The sequence below is a fragment of the Eublepharis macularius genome, chromosome 7 (genome assembly GCF_028583425.1).
Source record: "Eublepharis macularius isolate TG4126 chromosome 7, MPM_Emac_v1.0, whole genome shotgun sequence".
In the NCBI taxonomy this organism is placed as follows: domain Eukaryota; kingdom Metazoa; phylum Chordata; class Lepidosauria; order Squamata; family Eublepharidae; genus Eublepharis; species Eublepharis macularius.
This window is the reverse complement of record NC_072796.1, coordinates 39712323-39731323: the sequence shown is the minus strand read 5'-3', so window position 1 is coordinate 39731323 and position 19001 is coordinate 39712323. Positions and strand designations below refer to the sequence as shown.

General features: G+C 42.0%; 1 protein-coding gene across 1 annotated transcript in view; it reads left to right on the top strand.

Moving 5' to 3' along the window:
• The window catches only part of HIVEP1 (HIVEP zinc finger 1), a 52864-nt gene that overhangs the window by 26142 nt on the left and 7721 nt on the right, over positions 1-19001 (top strand). Inside the window, exon 6 of the mRNA XM_054985852.1 lies at positions 513-614. Within this exon, the coding sequence (XP_054841827.1) occupies positions 513-614 (102 nt within the window). The remainder of the gene's footprint in view (positions 1-512; positions 615-19001) is intronic.

Genomic DNA, 19001 nt, shown 5'->3' with positions numbered 1-19001 from the left:
GAAAGCATTTATTACTAACAGATTTGCTCTTGTAACTACCATGTTATTGGTTATGAGCAATGTAATGAAAACATTTTATAGGAAAAGGAGTTTAGGTGGAATAATACAGAAAGCAATATTAGGTGTTCCACATTCCTATTTAAATTCTGGCTGTGCCCAACTTGACTTTGCTGAAGTCTGTAGGCTAACAGAATTGAAGCTGGAACCCTGGGGAGTAAAAGTCATTTACTGAATTCCAGCACAATACTGCAATAACTTACTGTTAAGCTGCCAGACAAGATATCAAATATATAAAACCATTCAGGGCACCTATTATATCCACAAGAGAAATGGAAGCCATCAGTTCTTTGCACATCTTCTTACCATTCTAGTAAATATCCATGAGAACACGATATGTGGGGGTGGGTAAGCACAATATGTGGCCATGGAAATTAGCTTGTTGACCATCATGGTCCTTTGTGTCTATACGTACCATAAAGTAATGCATTTTTGTTTAATTTTTCTTTCTTAAGGAAATTTGACAAAACATATGAAGTCCAAGGCACATAGCAAGAAATGTATGGATCTGGGAGTCTCCGTAGGATTAATAGATGACCAAGATGTAGAAGAATGCGGTAAAGATTTTAAAACTGTGCTTTGGGGGTGGAGTGCTTTGTGTCTTTATTTTTATATCCTTCATAAAAAAGGTAAAGGTAGTCCCCCTGTGCAAGCACCGAGTCATTACTGACCCATGGGGGGGATGTCGCATCCCGACGTTTTCTTGGCAGACTTTTTACGGGGTGGTTTGCCATTGCCTTCCCCAGTCATCTACACTTTACCCCCAGGAAACTGGGTACTCATTTTACCGACCTCGGAAGGATGGAAGGCTGAGTCAACCTGAGCTGGCTACTTGAACCGGGCTTCCGCCAGGATCGAACTCAGTTCGTGAGCAGAGTTTGGGCTGCAGTACTGCAGCTTATCACTCTGCGCCTTCATATTTCACTTGTTTTCCTCAACATGTACATTTAGGCTACTTTCATTGGATGAAAAGATGTTTAGATGAGCATGCATATATATGTGCTTGGTGAGATCATAAATTGATCTTGTTCTTACACATTTTCCATGGTCCCTTATGTATATAGCTTATTTATTTGTTTGCTTAAAGCATTTATAAGGCTTCATTTATCACAGATTATTGGGTATCCAAGGAAAGTGGTAACGCTTTAAGGTTGTTATCTGCCCTGAGCCCGCTTCGCGGGGAGGGCGGAATACAAATATGATAGATAGATAGATAGATAGATAGATAGATAGATAGATAGATAGATAGATAGATAGATAGATAGATAGATAGATAGAAAGAAAGAAAGAAAGAAAGAAAGAAAGAAAGAAAGAAAGAAAGAAAGAAAGAAAGAAAGAAAGACTGTTCAAAAATATCATTCTGAAAATAACACAAAGCAAGTATCCTGAAGAGCCAAAAGCCAAAGAATTGCAAAAGAGACATAGATCTTCTAACTTCCTCTGTCTGTAAGACTGTTCCATAACATGAAAACAGCCACAGAAAAAGACCCTGAGTGGGCAGCAGTGGAACATACCAAAAGATATTGTTGTGCTTTGGGGAATAAGAATGATCTAGTACATACTGAACTTCTGGAATGCTTCTGACAAGGCACCTCGCCAAAGGCATCTGCACAACCTTAGCAGTCATAGGATAAGATAATAGTTTGGTTTATAGAGTAAAAGTTGATTAAATGGCGTAAACCAGAGAATAAATGGACAGTTTATCACAGTGGTAGGAGTGAGCAGTGGGGGTCCCACAAGGATCAGTGTTGGATCAAATGCTATTTAATTTGTTTATAATTAATGTGGAATTGGAGGTGAGCAGAGGTTGCAGCCAAGTTTGCAGACGATACCGTATTATTCAGGATGGTGAAAACTAAGCAGGGTTGTGATAAGCTGCGGGACAATCTCCACGAATTGAGTCAGTGGGCAACAGCCTGGCAAATGAAGTTCTTTGTTGATAAGTGTCAGGTAATACACATTGGAGCACAAAATTCCTAACTTTAAATATATGCATATATGTTCTGAACTGGCTGAGACTGAGAGAGATATTGGGGTCATGATGGATACCTCGATGAAAATGTCAACTCAGTGGTGCAGTAGCTGTGAAAAAGTCAAACTCCATTGTAGAGATTATTAGGAAAAGGATTGAGAATAAAACTGCAAATATTATAATGCCCTTGTATGGACTAACGTTGTGCATGCATTTGAAATACTGTGCACAGTTCTTGTTGCCTTATCTCAGAAAGCCCAGCTGCAGAATTGGAAAAAGTACAGGAGAGAGCAACCAAGATAATCAAGGGGCTGGAGCACCTTTCTTGTGAGGAAAAACTGAAGACTTTTTTGTTTAGAAAAAAGACAGCTGAGGGTGGGGGGTGGGCAAGATACAGGCTGGTAAAAACTTTGCATGGGGTAGACAGAATGGATAGAGGGAGCTTTTCCCCTCTTCCACAATGCATGAATTCAGGGATATCCAATGCAGTTGATGGGCAGTAGGTACAGGACACACAAAGAAAATACTTCTTTACTCAACAGGTGCTTAAATTGTAGCATTCATTGCCAATGGTGTAGCTGTGGCCACAAGCATAGATGGCTTTAGAAGAGGATTAGACAGATTTATGGCATATATGTGCATTGGTGACTACTAACTATGATGAGTAAAGGGACCCTCCAGACCCAGAGGCAATAAATCTCTTAATGTCAATACCAGGAGGCACCATCAGGGGAAGACCTCAGCCTCTATGCCCTGTTGTTGACCCTCCAGAGTAACTGGTTGGCCACTGTGTAAAATGGGATGCTGGACTAGATGAACTGCTGGTCTGATCCAGCAGGGCTCATTTTCTGAGCAAAGCTGTTTCATGGGCTCATATCAGGAGCTGTGGTCCTTCAGAATGTAGTATCTGAAGCAGTAGTTTCTGTTTATTTTGAACATGGGAGTCCCCAAAACCTGGGCTGTTTCGACACTACTTACCTTCATCTGGAATGCTGCAGAACGCCATGAAAAAAATGTAGAAGATAGCATTTTCTCGCACGAGTTTTGCACGATGTCATGCAAAACTCATGCAAGAAGACGCTATCTTCTGTGTTTTTTTTTTTTTGCAGCGTTCTGCGGCGTTCCGGAAGAAGGTAAGTAGTGTGGAAACGGCCCTGAGATACAGAACTTTTTCACATGTCATCTGAATCATGAGATATTAAGGGCAGTTCTGTTTTCGTGTAAGATAGCATCTCTCAATTCAACCCTCATGTTTTATACTAGGGGAGGAGAAGAGCTAGTAAAGTTTCTGAAGTGTTAGAAGGGATTGTTCTGCATTAGACTGCCAGTGGGGGAGAACATTGTTTTTAATGGTTTTTGTGTAAAAGAGTGCTAGCATAGGAAGCTGACTATAACCTTTTCCCCTGGTATGTTTGTTGTTTGCATACAGTATTTTTTTTATATATGAGGACAAAGACCAAATGAGTTTCCCAGTTTGAGTCTGTAGTGGTTTAATCCATTCTGCAGAATGACCATACTTCTATATGCATCCATCATATCTTAAACACATTTATTACCCATTGATTTCGTAGGGACTGAAGTGTACATTGGGTGGTAGCTGAGAACTTACCTGAGGGCTGACAAATGGGGGGGGGGGAGGAGAGATAGTACCAGTTTTTTGATTTAGTACAAAAGAAGACTTTGGGCATTACATACTGGTTGCTTTGATATCTGTGACAGTGAAGATGTCAGACCAATGTCAGAGCAAGTTTGTAAGCACCTTTGGAAAACTGGAGTTCAGCTGTTAGCCAACACAATTTTATAGAAAACAAACTTGCCGGGCAGACGAGTTCATTTGTTTCATCAAGTTTTTTGCTTAGTAAACTGGGGCAATGGATCTAGGTATGATGTACATGGCATTTGACTGAGACCTAGATAACGTCCTTTTGAGAGGCTGATAATGTAGTAGTCCTTTGCAGAGTTACCCTAGTCTAGGCCCACTGATTGCAGTGGTCTTAGACTGGAATAATTTGCATAGGACTGCGCTGTGAGTTGTGGGGCAGAATGAAACACCATAACATGGATGCATGATTGGTTAATTTGCCAGTTTTTCACTACATATTGCATAGTTTTATTGTGGTAGTTGTCTAAACTGCACAATACCCGTCTGTGATACGTGAATTGTCAATTTTCCCATTCATAGAAAAATATTGATAGAAAATTTCTGATTTTATTAAATATTTTAAATTAAAAGTGGAGATATTAAAAGGACAAACGGTGCTCTGTGTTTTGCCATATATGGATAAACCCATCCAGTTGCAAAGAATGCCAGTCTAATAACTACCAGGATACTGTTCCGTGATCGGTATACTGACTAGTTTCCGAGGAGTGAATTTCAGTCACTAAAAATGACATAAACCATATTTTTTATTTTCATAAATATATCAAAAGCAGATATATGTATCTATAATAAAAGATAGGGCTGGCCGCATTTTTTATTGTGTGTTATTTTTCTTTTTTTGTTTCCATTGGTTTCAATCAGAACACGCTTCTGAATGTAATTTTTTCCACATCCAGTCAGTACGAAATCCTCATCCAAGAGATCTTCCCTGCCAGATTCAGGCAGATAGGAGAACGCATCCCTTCTCCAAGAAGCAATCAAAATGTTAACTTGCAGAGGAGGCAGGACCCAAGAATACGGGTGGGCGCAAATAGTATATTATAGGTGGGTTCTCATGTATGACTCCAGGTGGTCATAAAGGTGTGGGTCCACTTTTAAGCAAAAAATGGTACACACAGACAAGAAGAGCTTCTACGCACCCGCAGAATCCTTGCCTGGCTGCACTCCATTTCTTCCAAAAATTTTCCCAGGCTGGGAACAAAAATGTGAATTAAATGAAGTGTTACAAGATAGGATTCAGGAGAGTGCAGGTGTTAATTCCCTTCACCTACTCATTCTTATTATTATTAAAAGCAGATATGCACGTATATGTTTCCTTTACAGATGAAGACGTGGTTATCTGAGTTTTTTCCTAATTAGGCTTATAGGCTTAAATAAAATCCTTAAATAAGATTAATTTGCAATAATCTGTTTCAAGGGAAATATTTTGGTGATGGGGTGGTGGGCGACTTAGATTGTATGCTTGGCTGCTTTTAAGGAAAATTATGAGATCTGTCCTTATCATTGATATTTCACACATCATCAGGTTTGATCTTAGTTTTTCAGCCTGGAAGTTGCTGCTTGGCATCTGGGGGCAGAGAGTATAACATTTGCCTCCGGTACTGCTCTCCTCATCCATCTCTTCCACTGTCTGCTTATCAAGTGAGCAAAAACCTTTCCTCTTTGCTTAACAGGCGCAACATGAGAGAGGAAAGACTAGCAAGAAAACAGGAGTCACTTCACTTATATACATTCAAATAAAGGCCTTCTCCCCAGGCCAGTGAATCAGCAATTTGAATGGTGTAATAAACAAAACTTTGGAAAGACCACGCAGTCTTCTTTAGTGGCAAGATTTGTGTGTGACTCTGCCGATCTGTCAGTGTCAGTGTCACTTAGTTCTGTGGAGTCTCCTCCCCCGCATCTCCCTCTGGTCTTCTAGAACTCTAAGGTGCCAGATTAACAATCAGATTTCATTAATATTCCGTTTTGGGTCAGGTGTAGTCACAATATTAAAGAATACTGTATGTTCATTTTGAGTTTGATTAGCCAATATCCAAATGCGTATGTCTAGGTGCCTAACTCTTATTGACCCAAACATTACATAAAAAATCTTAGATCATTAAGAATTTGAGGATCAAAAGGACTTGTTGGGGAAGGGTGAACTTCCCTCCCCTCCGCCACTCAAACTGGTGTTTCATCACTGCTGTCTCTGCCTTCCCCCAAACAGTTTTTTTCTGACCACTCCCTTTGCTGGCCCAAGTTTTTCCCATTCCATCCCTTCCTATTACTTAGTTTGGTTCCCCTCCAGCCACCTCTTCCTGCTCTTCCCACCCGCTCACCTGCTTGGGTTGTACATTCACTACTGGACAGGGGATGGAGCTGAAAGTTCAAGGGAGAGTGTGCCAGACATTAATGATCACCTGGCAGTGGTGGGGAGCCTTACCTGTATAGCACAACACTCATGGCCTCGTAGCACAACCTGCATGGCCTTACCTGCACAGCACAACACCCGTTGCCTCTGTCACTGCCTCCCAGCCTTCTCCATTAAGGGCAGCACTCCCCCTTCAGTGAAGCTCTGTGGTTGAAATTGGGACTTAACACATGACCCACTGCTAATTGGGCAACATTTTCGATTGATAGAGCCCACTCAAAATGCTGGCCAGTTGCTCTTGTGTGTGTGTGCGCACATGCATGTGCTCACACATACACACAAACATCTTTTTTTTTTCCCCATGGTCTTAAATCCTGCCAAATCCTTTCCCTGAATTTTCAGCTTCCTTTTGAATTTTTTCTGTGTTAAATAATTGATCAGATTGTGAGGAGCTTAGAAAGACAAAAGTAATTAAGTTTATTGAAAGAAGCAGAAAGGGTAAAAGATTAATATACTTTCTCATAGTTGGCACCCAATAGCAGAGTAAATAAATCAACATGAATCCAATTCTTTTAAGATGTGAGGGAAGTGACTTGGTTATCTTCAGTTGATACGACTCCATAACTTTACCTTTTATTGAGAAAATTGAATTAGTTCTTACCAATAGAAATAAAAGGGCAACAGCAATATCTGTTATTCATAAAGAGCAATCTATATATATATATGGACCTTTTGTTAGCCTGTCACTATTAAGGCAGGAGCAAGAGCAAACTTACCTGGGGGGTGGCATGTAATGCAAAGTTCAGAGGAAACAGTGAAGATGTGCAGAACTGGAACTGGTTCTTGCAAGAACAGAGATCCATTGTCAGCATTGCTGCAATACCAACTTCCACATGTGTTCTCACTTTTTAAACACAGTGGTTGTATTTGTGGTTTCTCCATGCTGTCGTGCACATATGCTTTGCTCTGTCCTACCCTCACTTGCAGACTGTGATGGAAGGTCCCCAGGTATGGGACACTTGGATTCAGACATCATGGAGAGCTGAAGTTTGATTCAAGGCTTCTCATACCTGGGAACCTTCCTTCATACTCTGTGTGAAGTTAGAAGAGAGACAAGAATGGAGCGTGCAAGCATGCCAACACGCTGTGTTCATGTCCATTATGCACAAACCTGTTTTAATGACATCTGAATGCAGCTGTTGTTGCAATTCCAACTGAATACAAAAGAGTAAAATATTTGGGGAGTTCTGTTTTATTACCCTTTAAAGGTTTCACTCCGCCAGTTGGATTTTGCAGTACTGATTACAAAACATTTATTTAAGCTTAGGTATGGTGTATAATATTGTACAAGTTCAGTTTACTTAGTGCAATAGACGATTCCCTCCCAGAACTTCCAGACTGTTCTTTAAACTTAGCCAGTTGAAAAAGCAGTTTGGGGACCTTGGTCTTTATCTTGATCTTTATCAAGAGGGAAACCATAGCAAAGTATGAGCACTATCTTCTCCCAAGGTGCCAGGGAGAGTCGTTAGTCTCCTTCTTGCAGCGTTGCTAGGATACCTGAGGTTTAAAATAGGTGGACAAACTTTACTTTGGAAATAGTAGATCCTTAAAGGGATCCAGCTGGTTAGCCACTTGCGTAACACCCAAGGGGACTTTCCTAGCCTTGTGCAGATTTAAAGTAAAAAATACAGACTTCCGTCTAAAATTTATTCTGTCAGATATTGAAAGGCATGCAAAATGTTGAAGGTTTTTTCCTTCTAACCCAATTTTGAAGCTCAGAAGAACAACTCTTTCAAGTTAATGAGCTAGAATGTGATTTTGTGTGCGCGTATGCATGCACAGACAAACAATCTGTTAGCTTTATGTTTAATTTAGACTGACAATAAAATTGCTAGGCATAGCATAGCTAAACACAGTGGCCACAATCTGGCAAGTCAGGATCTCAATCACAACTATCTTCCTATTTTATACCGTGGCATTGCTTTTTGCACTCATGGCTCTTGGTTGTCCAGAGCCAAGACTTACCCAGCTGTACATGCAGTTCTCTGGGCTTCAGCCAGCATCTTCTTTGAGCCAGCTGTAGCTTACAGGTATGCTGCACACTTTTATACCTCCTGCATCTCTTGATGATATATCTGTTGACAACACTTTCATTAAAGTATCCTGATGGATAACCTTCTGAGTTACATTCTAGCTGTATCTGAAGAAGTGAGCTGTGGCTCACAAAAGCTCATATACTACTACAAATTTTGTTAGTCCTATGGGTGCTACTGGACTCTTGTTCTTTCCTCTAGTCCTAATCCATTGTTAAGAATGACAGGAAAATGTAGCAATTTAAAACAGATATTTTGACTCCTGTCCAGCACTGTCAGAACTTGTATTGTTTGGTATTACAGACATCTTAAGGCAGTGTAGTAACTTCAATCCTAAACATAAAGACTTGAGCAGCGTATTTGAGAGAGACAAACAGAGTAAGTGCTATAAGAATAGCTATTCCTCATTTTAGGAACGCTTAAGCTGCTGTGGAACCTCCGTTCATTTCTTCTTCAAGCTTCTCCCCAGATAAACAGAAGATTTTCAAAGAGAGTTGAGGGGGGCAGGGGTGTGACAGCGCTGTTTGTTTGGATTTGCCATCATTTGGGCATTAGTGAATACCACTTAGTTTCACCTTTTATGTTCCAAATCACCCTTGCGTCTTTCATCTCCTGATCCAAGGAATGCCTTTCCACCGAAAATGCAGGTCTACAATGTTTGGAATGCTGGCTTCTGAACGGAGCTGTCAGACCAGGTGAACCATTCAGCATGACAAACTGCAACTTGGGGATATCATTTTTCACTGCACTGACCATAGTTTTTATTGTAAATTCCTCTTAATTAGGGCATCAGCGCTCCAATCCTACATATATTGATTTGGAAGAAAGTCCTGTTCATTCCAGTGAAACTTACTTCCATGTAAGTGTGTTTAGATTCACAACCTAAGGTCATTTACCAGTGATACATTTTCTTGTAAATGTGAACACAAGGCTTTCAAGCTTAAGAGCCAGAGCCCTCATTTGGACCCTTTAGGGATCCCCGCTGTGATTTGCAGCACCCTTTGCACAGGTATTGGACCTTTTCTTCGGGGTAGGAAGCAAGGCTGGATGAAGAAAATGACCTTCCAGAAGCTGTTGCAGCACTGTGTTTCATCGTCTGTCTCTTGTGAGCCATTGGCATTGGAAGCACAGGTGATAAGGAGTGTGAAAGAAGTTTAAGTTGTAGTTTTTCAGAATTTGGGAAAATAATAACATAATAATAACATTTGATTTATATACCGCCCTTCAGGACAACTTAATGCCACACTTAGAGCGGTTTACAAATTGTGTTATTATTATCTTCATGACAATCACCCTGAGAGGTGGGTGGGGCTGAGAGAGCTCTGAAAGAGCTGTAACTGACCCAGGGTCATCCAACTGGCTTCAAGCGGAGGAGTGGGGAATCAAACCTGGCTCTCCAGATTAGAGTCCTGCCGCTCTTAACCACTATACCAAACTGGCTCTCGGGGAAGCAGGAGGGAAAGGATATGAAATGGCCAGGGGAGACTTGGCTGATGGGGCTCTTTTATCTAACAGGATGTGTGGGGCAGTTCTGGACCACAAGAGGATTTTGTAAGGCAGAAGGGAGAATTTCAAAAAGGCACTCAAGAGGTGGCAAACTGGCAACCACAGACAAGAGCAGAAGTGCTGGTGATGAATAGATTTCAGTTACATATTTTATTAGTTTTGTTTTGCATGTTTATAAGCCAGTTTTGGGCTCTTAATGACCTCTCAAGGTTGCAGCCAATTCTGAAAAAAGTCATATAAATATGGACTCCCTTTGCATAACTATATTTTTATACAATTATCAATATATCTAATTCTCAGCGTGGCCCCATCTATCAATACATAAATCCAGAGACTGGAGCCATGAATAGACCACACATCTTTCTACAGGCATGAGAAAAACCCCAAGTTTGTAGAATAATCTGAAATTTTTTAAAAAAAGTCATTGGAGGGTGTTAGAAGCAAAATAATAGAAGCTGCACCTGCAGCTTTAAGAAACAAATGTTTTTTGTGGGTGTTGCTAGTATCGCCTACATTCAAGCCTTAGTTTCTGTTAGTCAAAGGCAGGGGAGGGAGCAGGGCCCGTTTCAAGGTTATTTTGGCCTTTAAGAGAGGAGGACGCAGATCCATTCTTGGCAGCAACAACTGGGCAACTTGCTACCACCCTGCTTGCATAACTCACTCAGGCCCAATTGCTTACTACTGTTCAACAGCAGCCACAGCACAAAAGCCAGTGTGGTGTAACAGAGTTTCAGACTAGGTTCTGGAAGATCCGGGTTCAAATCGCCCGTCTGCTGTGGAAGCTTATTGAGTGACCTTTAGCCAGTCTTATTCTCTCAACCTAACTTATCTTCCATGACTGTTGTGAAGATAAGATGGAGCAAGGGAGAATGATGGAAGTCTCTCTGGGTCTGAACATGTGGAATAAGGTGCATGTAAATGCAGTAAATAGATAATAAATATCACTGTAGGTTGCTTGAAAAATGGGACAGAGAGAAGGAAGCAAGGGAAGGTGAGGATATGGAGACTGCCAGGAGGAGGGAAAGAGGAAAGAGTATGGTGAGGGGGGTATAGGAGAAAGTGAGATGCCCCGTGCAAATCCTCTGCACAACTGGCTGTGGCTCGGACCAGCAGACAGTACCGTGCAACAGAGTTTTCCCAGGAAGAAACTGCCTGCAGGAGGGGAAAGCTGAAGACAGAGGGGCAGGTGAAAGTAGGTGGGCTGGTGGGTGGGAAGGTGAGAAGGAAGCAGGAAAAGGAGAGAGACTGTGGGGGCTTTCAGAGGAGAAACACGGGAGATAGTAGTGAGGGAACTAAGATGCGCCCTGCAAGTCTCCCACTTACATATTATGAATCTTAAATAAAACTTGATCTCTGGAGCATCTTCTAGCGACTAAATCAATGGACGATTAAAATAGGAGAGGCAGCAATAGATTAACAGCAGCTAAAGGAAATACGTGGTAAATGTTAATGTGAAAGTGGATGGAGATTTAGCAATACTGTTTCAACTGCAGTATCAGCTGTAATGTGGGGGCGTGCTGCCTTCCACACTGGTTATGTGGGGAGGTTCTCTCTGTTTACCGACTGCTCCTCCTCAACAGTGGCCAAGAAAGCTGACTTGCAGTGTGCAGGTCTGTGCAGAGGCCTTTCTCTGCCAGCTGGGTGCTGTTTGGACAGCTCTTTAAACACCTTTTTTTAAAAAAAAAAAGTAGTAGCAGTTGTGGTTTGACAGCCCAACAGCCTGCAAGCCCTGTTCTGCCTAACATTTCGGGGCAGGCATCAAAGCTCCTTTTCATCTCTGGCGTTTCAAGGTTTTCCAGGGTGTGCTTTCCCAGCAGATGTCAGTGTTAGTCTCTGAGGCAATGAAGAAGAGAAGGGAGCATCCAAAGGAAGATAAAGTAAACCTGGTTAAAGCAGGTGTAATCTTGAGCATTTTCTACTGTGATCATACGAGGAATATATATAAAAATACCATTCGGAAACTGGTCCGTGTGAATATTAGTAATAGTTGCAAAGTGATTTATGTAGTGGCCTAATATCATGCATTGGCGGCGGAGGGGAACTATCATTGATTTTTAAAAGAGCAAGATTTGACTCTTGTTGGTCTGGGAGGTGCCATTGAACTCGAATCTCGCTCTTCTATTACAGACAAACACAGCTACCCACCTGAAACTGCTTTTTAAGTTACTCATGCGTTACAGGTTATGATTCCTCCCAAATCTGGACCTTCAGTGGCTCAACAACAGACAATTAGTTGTGACACCTTTGCAAATTTTTTTATGAATGAAATAGCTCGAATTTACTCTGATCTGGATGTCAGCTGTAATATAGGCAAGGCAGAAGTAATGCTAAATATACCATCCAGTCCACTTCTGAATCATTTTGACCCAGTTACAGTGACATACATTGACAACTTCTAGCATCTGTGAAGGCCACTACTTGTACACTAGACCCCTGGCTATTAAGATCTTGTGAAAACCACATAAAGGAGCCCTTGATACCATAAATCACTAACACAAGGCACCTTCCCTCAGCCTCTCAAAGAGGCGGTCATCTGCCCGCTACTTTAAAAAAAACATCCTTAGATAAAAATGATGTAGCTAATTATCACCCAGTCTCTAATCTGCCTTTTCTGGACAAAGAGATTGAGAGAGCAGTAGCTGACCAATTCCAGGCCTTCTTGGACAACTCTTGCGCTCTGGACCCTTTCAATCTGGTTTTAGGCCAAGCTGTGGGATGGAGACAGCTGTAGTGCCTCTAGTTGATAACCTCGGCCTGAATGTAGACAAAGACTGTGCTTCATTGTTGCTCCATCTGGAACTATCTGCAACTTTTGGTACAGTAGACCATGCCATACTGTTGAGGCATTTGGAGGCAGAAGTAAGTATCAGGGGATGTGCGTTGGACTGGCTTAAATAGTTCTTCATGAGATGGACTCAGAGGGTTGGTATTGGAGCCCAGCTATCCTCAGTGTGAGAATTATCTTGTGAGGTTCCACAGGGCACAATCTTATCGCCTGTGTTATTCAACCTCTGTGTAAAGCCTTTAGGAGAACTCATCCGAAGCTGTGGAATTGGATGCCATTAATATACTGACGGTATCCAGCTTTATATCTTCCTATCCAAATCTCCTGGTGATGCAGTAGAAGTACTGAGTCACTGCTTGACAATTATCAGCTGGCTGAAAGCAAATAAATCAAAATTGAACCTAGATGAGATGGAAGTTAAGATGGTTGGAAAGCAGAGAACTTGAAGGGCATTGTGCTTCTGACCTTTGATGGGGTTCAGTTGACCCTGGCTGACTCAGAGCAGAACCACAAGTGACAAAAGGCACAGATTGGACACTTGTCTGCTTCCCTCAAGTTTTGATGGGAAATGTAGGCAGCTTGGCGGAATGTTGGACAAGTGACAGTTGAAAAGTCCATTGGACAGCAGTCAGAGAGTGAAGCTGCGAGACTAGGATGCCTACATTTCCCATCAAAACTTGAGGGAAGCAGACAAGTATCCAATCTGTGCCTTTTGTCACTTGTGGTTCTGCTCTCAGGCAAACCTGATCTCGTCAGATCTTGGAAGCTAAAGAGGGTCAGCCTTGGTTAGTAATTGGATGGGAGACCAATGAAGACCAGGGCTGCAGAGGCAGGCAATAGCAAATCCAGTCTGTTAGTTTCTTGTCATGAAAATCCCACCAGGGCCACCATAAGTCAGCTATGACTTGACAGCACTCTCCAACAACAACTTTGAGATTAAACAACTGTAATTCACTCTACATAGGTCACCCCTCAAAGTCAACTTGGAGATGCCAGCTGTTGCAAAATGCTGCCGCTTTTTTATTTTCAGGAGCTAGGTGGAGCATGTATATCACTCCCATTCTGCAGTTGTTTCATTGGCTACTCATCAGTTATCAGGCTCAATTCAAGGTCATAACTATTACATTCAAAGACCCACCTTCACCCAGCCAAGATCAGGAGTGGAGCAGGGGGCAATGACCCCCCCACCCCCCACCTTCACTCGGCCAGGATCAGGCGTGGAGCAGGAGGCAATGTCCAACCCCTCTTCACCTGGCTGGAATGAGACGCAGAGCAGGAGGCAATGCTGCCCCCCCCCTTCACCCAGCCAGGGTCAGGCGCGTAGCAGGCGACAATGTCTGCTCTCCCTTCACCCGCCCAAGATCAGGAGCAGAGCAGGTAGCAATGCCTGCACCTCTTTTGCCCTGCCCCCTCTTCACCCAGCCAGGATCAGGTGCAGAGCAGGTGGCAATGCCCCCCTTTCACCCGGCTGGGATCAGTCATGGAGGAGGAGGCAATACCCACCTTCCTGCCCTCCCCTTTCTAGAGCCCGTTGTATTTTTTCCCACAACGGGCTTCATTACTCATTGATTATATTGATTGTATTGTATTCACTTGCAGTATGTAATCCAACTTGGATCTCAGTGAGAAAGGTGGACTATAAATAAACAATAACATTATTTGCCGTCAGTTGAATTTGGAAGTTTACTCCATCTCTAGTACTGGGTCTTAAAGGATTGTGTTCCCAATCCGAGATTATTGCTAGAGGTAATTTTAGGGCTGTCAAGTCAGTTTCCTTGGCCTTGCTTCTCTGGCAATGTATCGTCATTACCAGCACCGCCACTTATTATTTACTGAGATACCTAAAGGTGTGCTAGATTTTGAACATAACATACAGGCTCATAATATACATACTTAATTGGATGGTATGATAACATCGAAGATGTTTTCTGACCGTTTGTTTGTGTATATGTGGTCTAAGCATAGGATTGGTCCGGTGCGCCTTTGCTTGATCTTCCCGGTAATTCAAAGAATCAATGATAGTCTCTTCCTGTTGTAAATCTATCTGCAGTTATCCCCCTCTTCTTTTATACAATTGCCATATTTCTTTTGCCAAATGAGAGTGAAATCAGTCTCGATCTGTTACATTTTACATTTCTTGCCCCTGAAAATATTTCACAGACAGTGTTAGGCTTAATTCATTTAAATGGAGATATAAAATAGAGTCATCAGACAACATTCATTTCCACTTTAAAGGTATCTTTTGTTTAAACAACATAGCACAATTTCTTCAGCTAGTCAGAGTCTTCATAAATAACTCAATATTACCAAACACTGTGGAAGTACATGGGAAATAGTGAGAAAAGTACATGGGAATAGTGAGAAAACACACACACACACACACACACACACACACACACACGTATTATTGGACTGAAATACAACTTGTTTTATATGATTATATGTTGTTTCTTGATCCGAAATGCATTTGTTGCTAAAAGAAGCAGTTGACGGTGTTAAACAGAGGCTTTTAAATGCTGCTCCAAAGGATATTTTGGCAGTGAAGGAGGGGAAAAAAGGCTGAAAATGCCTCCAGCACCATTCTTAACAGCTTATTATAGACATTAGTGGAAACACCTGAGGCTAGATGAGACCTTTACTGCTTTTTGCCACTGGTGACTGGATAGAATTACCATTATATTCAGAATTTTTCATTTCAGAATTAACAATTTCTGATACTAATAATTAGTAGTATATTTCAGGGTCATTTTGGATTATTCCTTCATTTGTATTGGGGGTTTTTTACTCAATAAATCACACTGTTGTTAGTTGTTGTGTAAAATGACATCCGCCTCTCCCCATATGAACCCCAGAGGACTCTTCGCTCTAATGGTAAACATCTATTGACGGTCCCTGGCCCCAGGGAGGCCTGCCTGGCATCGACCAGGGCCAGGGCTTTTTCAGTCCTGGCCCCAGCCTGGTGGAACACTCTGTCTAATGAGACCAGGGCCCGGCAGGACTTGTTATCCTTCCGCCAGGCCTGTAAGACAGAGCTGTTCCGCCAGGCATATGGTTGATGCTAGGCGGAGCCCCCACCCTGTCTGGTTGAGTATGGGTTGTGCCCTCCCCACTGGTAACATCCTCCATCTGTTGAATACTTCCTAATGCTCTGGTGCTGGCTAAAGGGTTGTGCCCTGTGCATATGTATAGTGTATTTTATTGTGCTGCTGTGTATATGTGTGTGTGTGTATTTTAATCTTTGAATGTTTTATAATTTATAGTTTTAAACTGTATGAACTATTTGATGTAATTTTAAACTTGTGTGCAAATTATGATCCGCCTTGAGCCTGCTGGCGTGGGGAGGGCGGAATATAAATCTAATAAATTAATTAAATTCAATCCAGACATCTTTTCAGCTAACTCAAGCATTGGTTATCATTGTTTACTGCTAGCACTTTTCCCCAAGTTGAGCTGTGTTTTGGCAGTAAAGGGAAACAGAAATCAAGTGGTACCTTAAAGATTAACAAAGTTTATCCCAGCATAAGTTTTCAGGAATCAAACCTCATTTGTTCAACTGTGCCTGAAAAAATAAACTGGAAGCTTATCCTGGAATAAACTTTATTAACATTTAAGATACTGCTTGATTTCTGATCCACTTGGCTGCAACAGACTAACACCACCATTTTGCTTATGGCAGTGAGTAATAGATGGCCTGTTGCTGTGAACACGGCATTGGCCCTTTTAACTGGAGGAGCTGGGGATTAAACCCGAGACCCTGTGCCTTCCTTAGGAGCAGACAAAACTCTCCTCCTCTCAAATGTTATCAGACTGTTAATTATGAGCTTCTTCCCTGAATGATCAGGGAGGTGAGGATGGAAAAGATTCCTTAAGAGCTCTAAATTAGATTGCAGTATTTTGGCATAGGTACCTTTTGGTAGTACTGCTTGGGAATTTTAGACAGGGCAGGCAAATAGCAGGGTCTGTCCTATGCACTTAGGCAAAACTGGGCTGCTTCCTTAATGGACAATTGTATATTGCCAAACTTTAAAGGGAGTGAAAATTCAGTGCCATTTTAAAAATCTCAAGTCAATTTCAGTTATCTGGAAGGACAGTTTAATAAAGACTTAGTACAGGGTTAAAATAATCACAGTCTGAGTATGCACCTCTTACTGGACTCCATGGTCCTGGTCTGATAAATGCTCACTGCATAGATACAAAGGCAGGACTCTGCTTAAAATAAATCTCTTTATTGGCTGTGAATGGAGGAAGAGTGCAGGGTAAGGGTGTCCCAAGAAAAAGTGAAAATGCATACTGCAAGCCAATCATTAGTTTTAACCCCCTGTTAAAAATCGCCTGTGATACTCAGGATGACAGGCTGTTTTAGACAGAATAATGTTTTCCATTTTGTTGCTTGCCACACTTGCAGAAAAGAAGCTTTGACAAAACATGCATGAACTGTCCTCCCCTTTCCATCCTCTATTTAAAGCTTTTATTTCGTGTGAGGTTTTTGTTTTTTGTTTTTTGGCTCACTAGAATACTTTTTATAGGTAGTTGCTGTATAATATTAGCAGATCAATGTATTGTCGAAGGCTTTCACGGCCGGAGAACGATGGCTGTTGTGGGTTTTCCGGGCTGTATTGCCGTGGTCTTGGCATTGTAGTTCCTGACGTTTCGCCAGCAGCTGTGGCTGGCATCTTCAGAGGTGTAGCACCAAAAGACAGAGATCTCTCAGTGTCACAGTGTGGAAAAGATGTAGGTCATTTGTATCTACTCAGGAGGGGTGGGGTTGAGCTAAGTCATCCTGTAAGAGTTTCCCAGGGTGTGGAATGCTAATGGAGGGAGGCTTCACTATATCCTGAGGAGGTTCTTTTGCATATGGATTGGTACTTGATGTGCTAATCTTCTCTGCAGGGCTATTGTCGGGGATAGAATGTTTTGTTAGCCTGGTGTTTTTCAGAACTGGAAACCATGCTCTGTTCATTCTTAAGGTTTCTTCTTTCCTGTTGAAGTTTTGCTTATGCTTGTGAATTTCAATGGCTTCCCTGTGCAGTCTGACAAAGTAGTTGGAAGTGTTGTCCAGTATTTTGGTGTCCTGGAATAAGATACTGTGCCCTGTTTGAGTTAGGCTATGTTCAGCCACTGCTGATTTTTCAGGTTGTCCAAGTCTGCAGTGTCTTTCATGTTCTTTTATTCTTGTCTGGATGCTACGCTTTGTGGTCCCGATGTAAACTTGTCCACAGCTGCAGGGTATACGGTATACTCCTGCAGAGGTGAGGGGGTCTCTACTGTCTTTTGCTGATCGTAGCATCTGTTGTATTTTTCGGGTGGGTCTGAATACTGCTTGAAGGTTATGCTTTTTCATAAGCTTTCCCATCTGATCAGTAATTCCTTTGATATATGGCAAAAACACTTTTCCTGTAGGAGACTGTTTTTCCTTGGTTGTTTGATTCATCCTGGGTTTGATTGCTCTTCGGATTTCATTTCTGGAGTAGCCATTTGCCTGAAGTGCGTGGTTTAGATGATTAATTTCCTCATTGAGAAAGTGCTGATAGCTGATAAAGGCAATGCTACAGTGATCATGAAAACAGAGGAATACAAAAAGAAGATTAAGGAACTCCTGGACCCCTCCACCTACAAAAAACTAAAACGAGATCCCACTTGCAAAATCACCAGGCTAACAAATGCGCTGATCAAGAATTCCTCACTACATCCTGACACGCACAGAAAACTATGCAAGACTGAAGCACAGCCACCTAGACTATATGGACTCCCCAAAATACATAAGGATTCAGTCCCACTCCGACCCATTGTGAGTGCCATTGGTTCACCGACATATGAATTAGCTAGACATCTGGCCGATCTCCTGCAGGACCACATCGGGAAAACCTCGTCTTACATCAAAGATTCAGCAGATTTCATCAACAAAATCAGTTCTCTGAAACTCAGTCCACAAGACATACTTGTCAGTTTTGATGTTGTATCCCTGTTTACCAAGGTTCCAGTAAAAGACACTATTGCACTTATTAATCAGATTTTCCCAGAGGATGTAACAGCCTTATTCCACCATTGTCTGACAACCAGTTACTTCCAATGGGACAACGAATTCTATGAACAGATGGATGGGGTGGCCATGGGGAGCCCACTCAGCCCAGTTATAGCAAACTTCTACATGGAACATTTTGAAAAAACAGCTCTAGAATCAGCACCCCACAAACCTAGTGTATGGTTCCGGTTTGTGGATGATACATTTATCATTTGGAGCCATGGGGAGGAAGAATTGATGGGGTTTTTGAATCATCTCAACAACATCCACCTGAACATACAATTCACAATGGAGAAAGAAATCAAGGGAAAACTCCCATTCCTGGATACCTTGGTCATCCGCAAAGCAAACTTTCAGTTAGGTCACAAGGTCTACAGGAAACCAATTCACACTGATCGGTATTTACACAAAAACTCCAATCACCACTCCCGACAGAAAAGAGGCATAATGAAAACATTAGTGGATCGTGCAAGACGGATATGTGAGCCGCACTTTCTCAATGAGGAAATTAATCATCTAAACCACGCACTTCAGGCAAATGGCTACTCCAGAAATG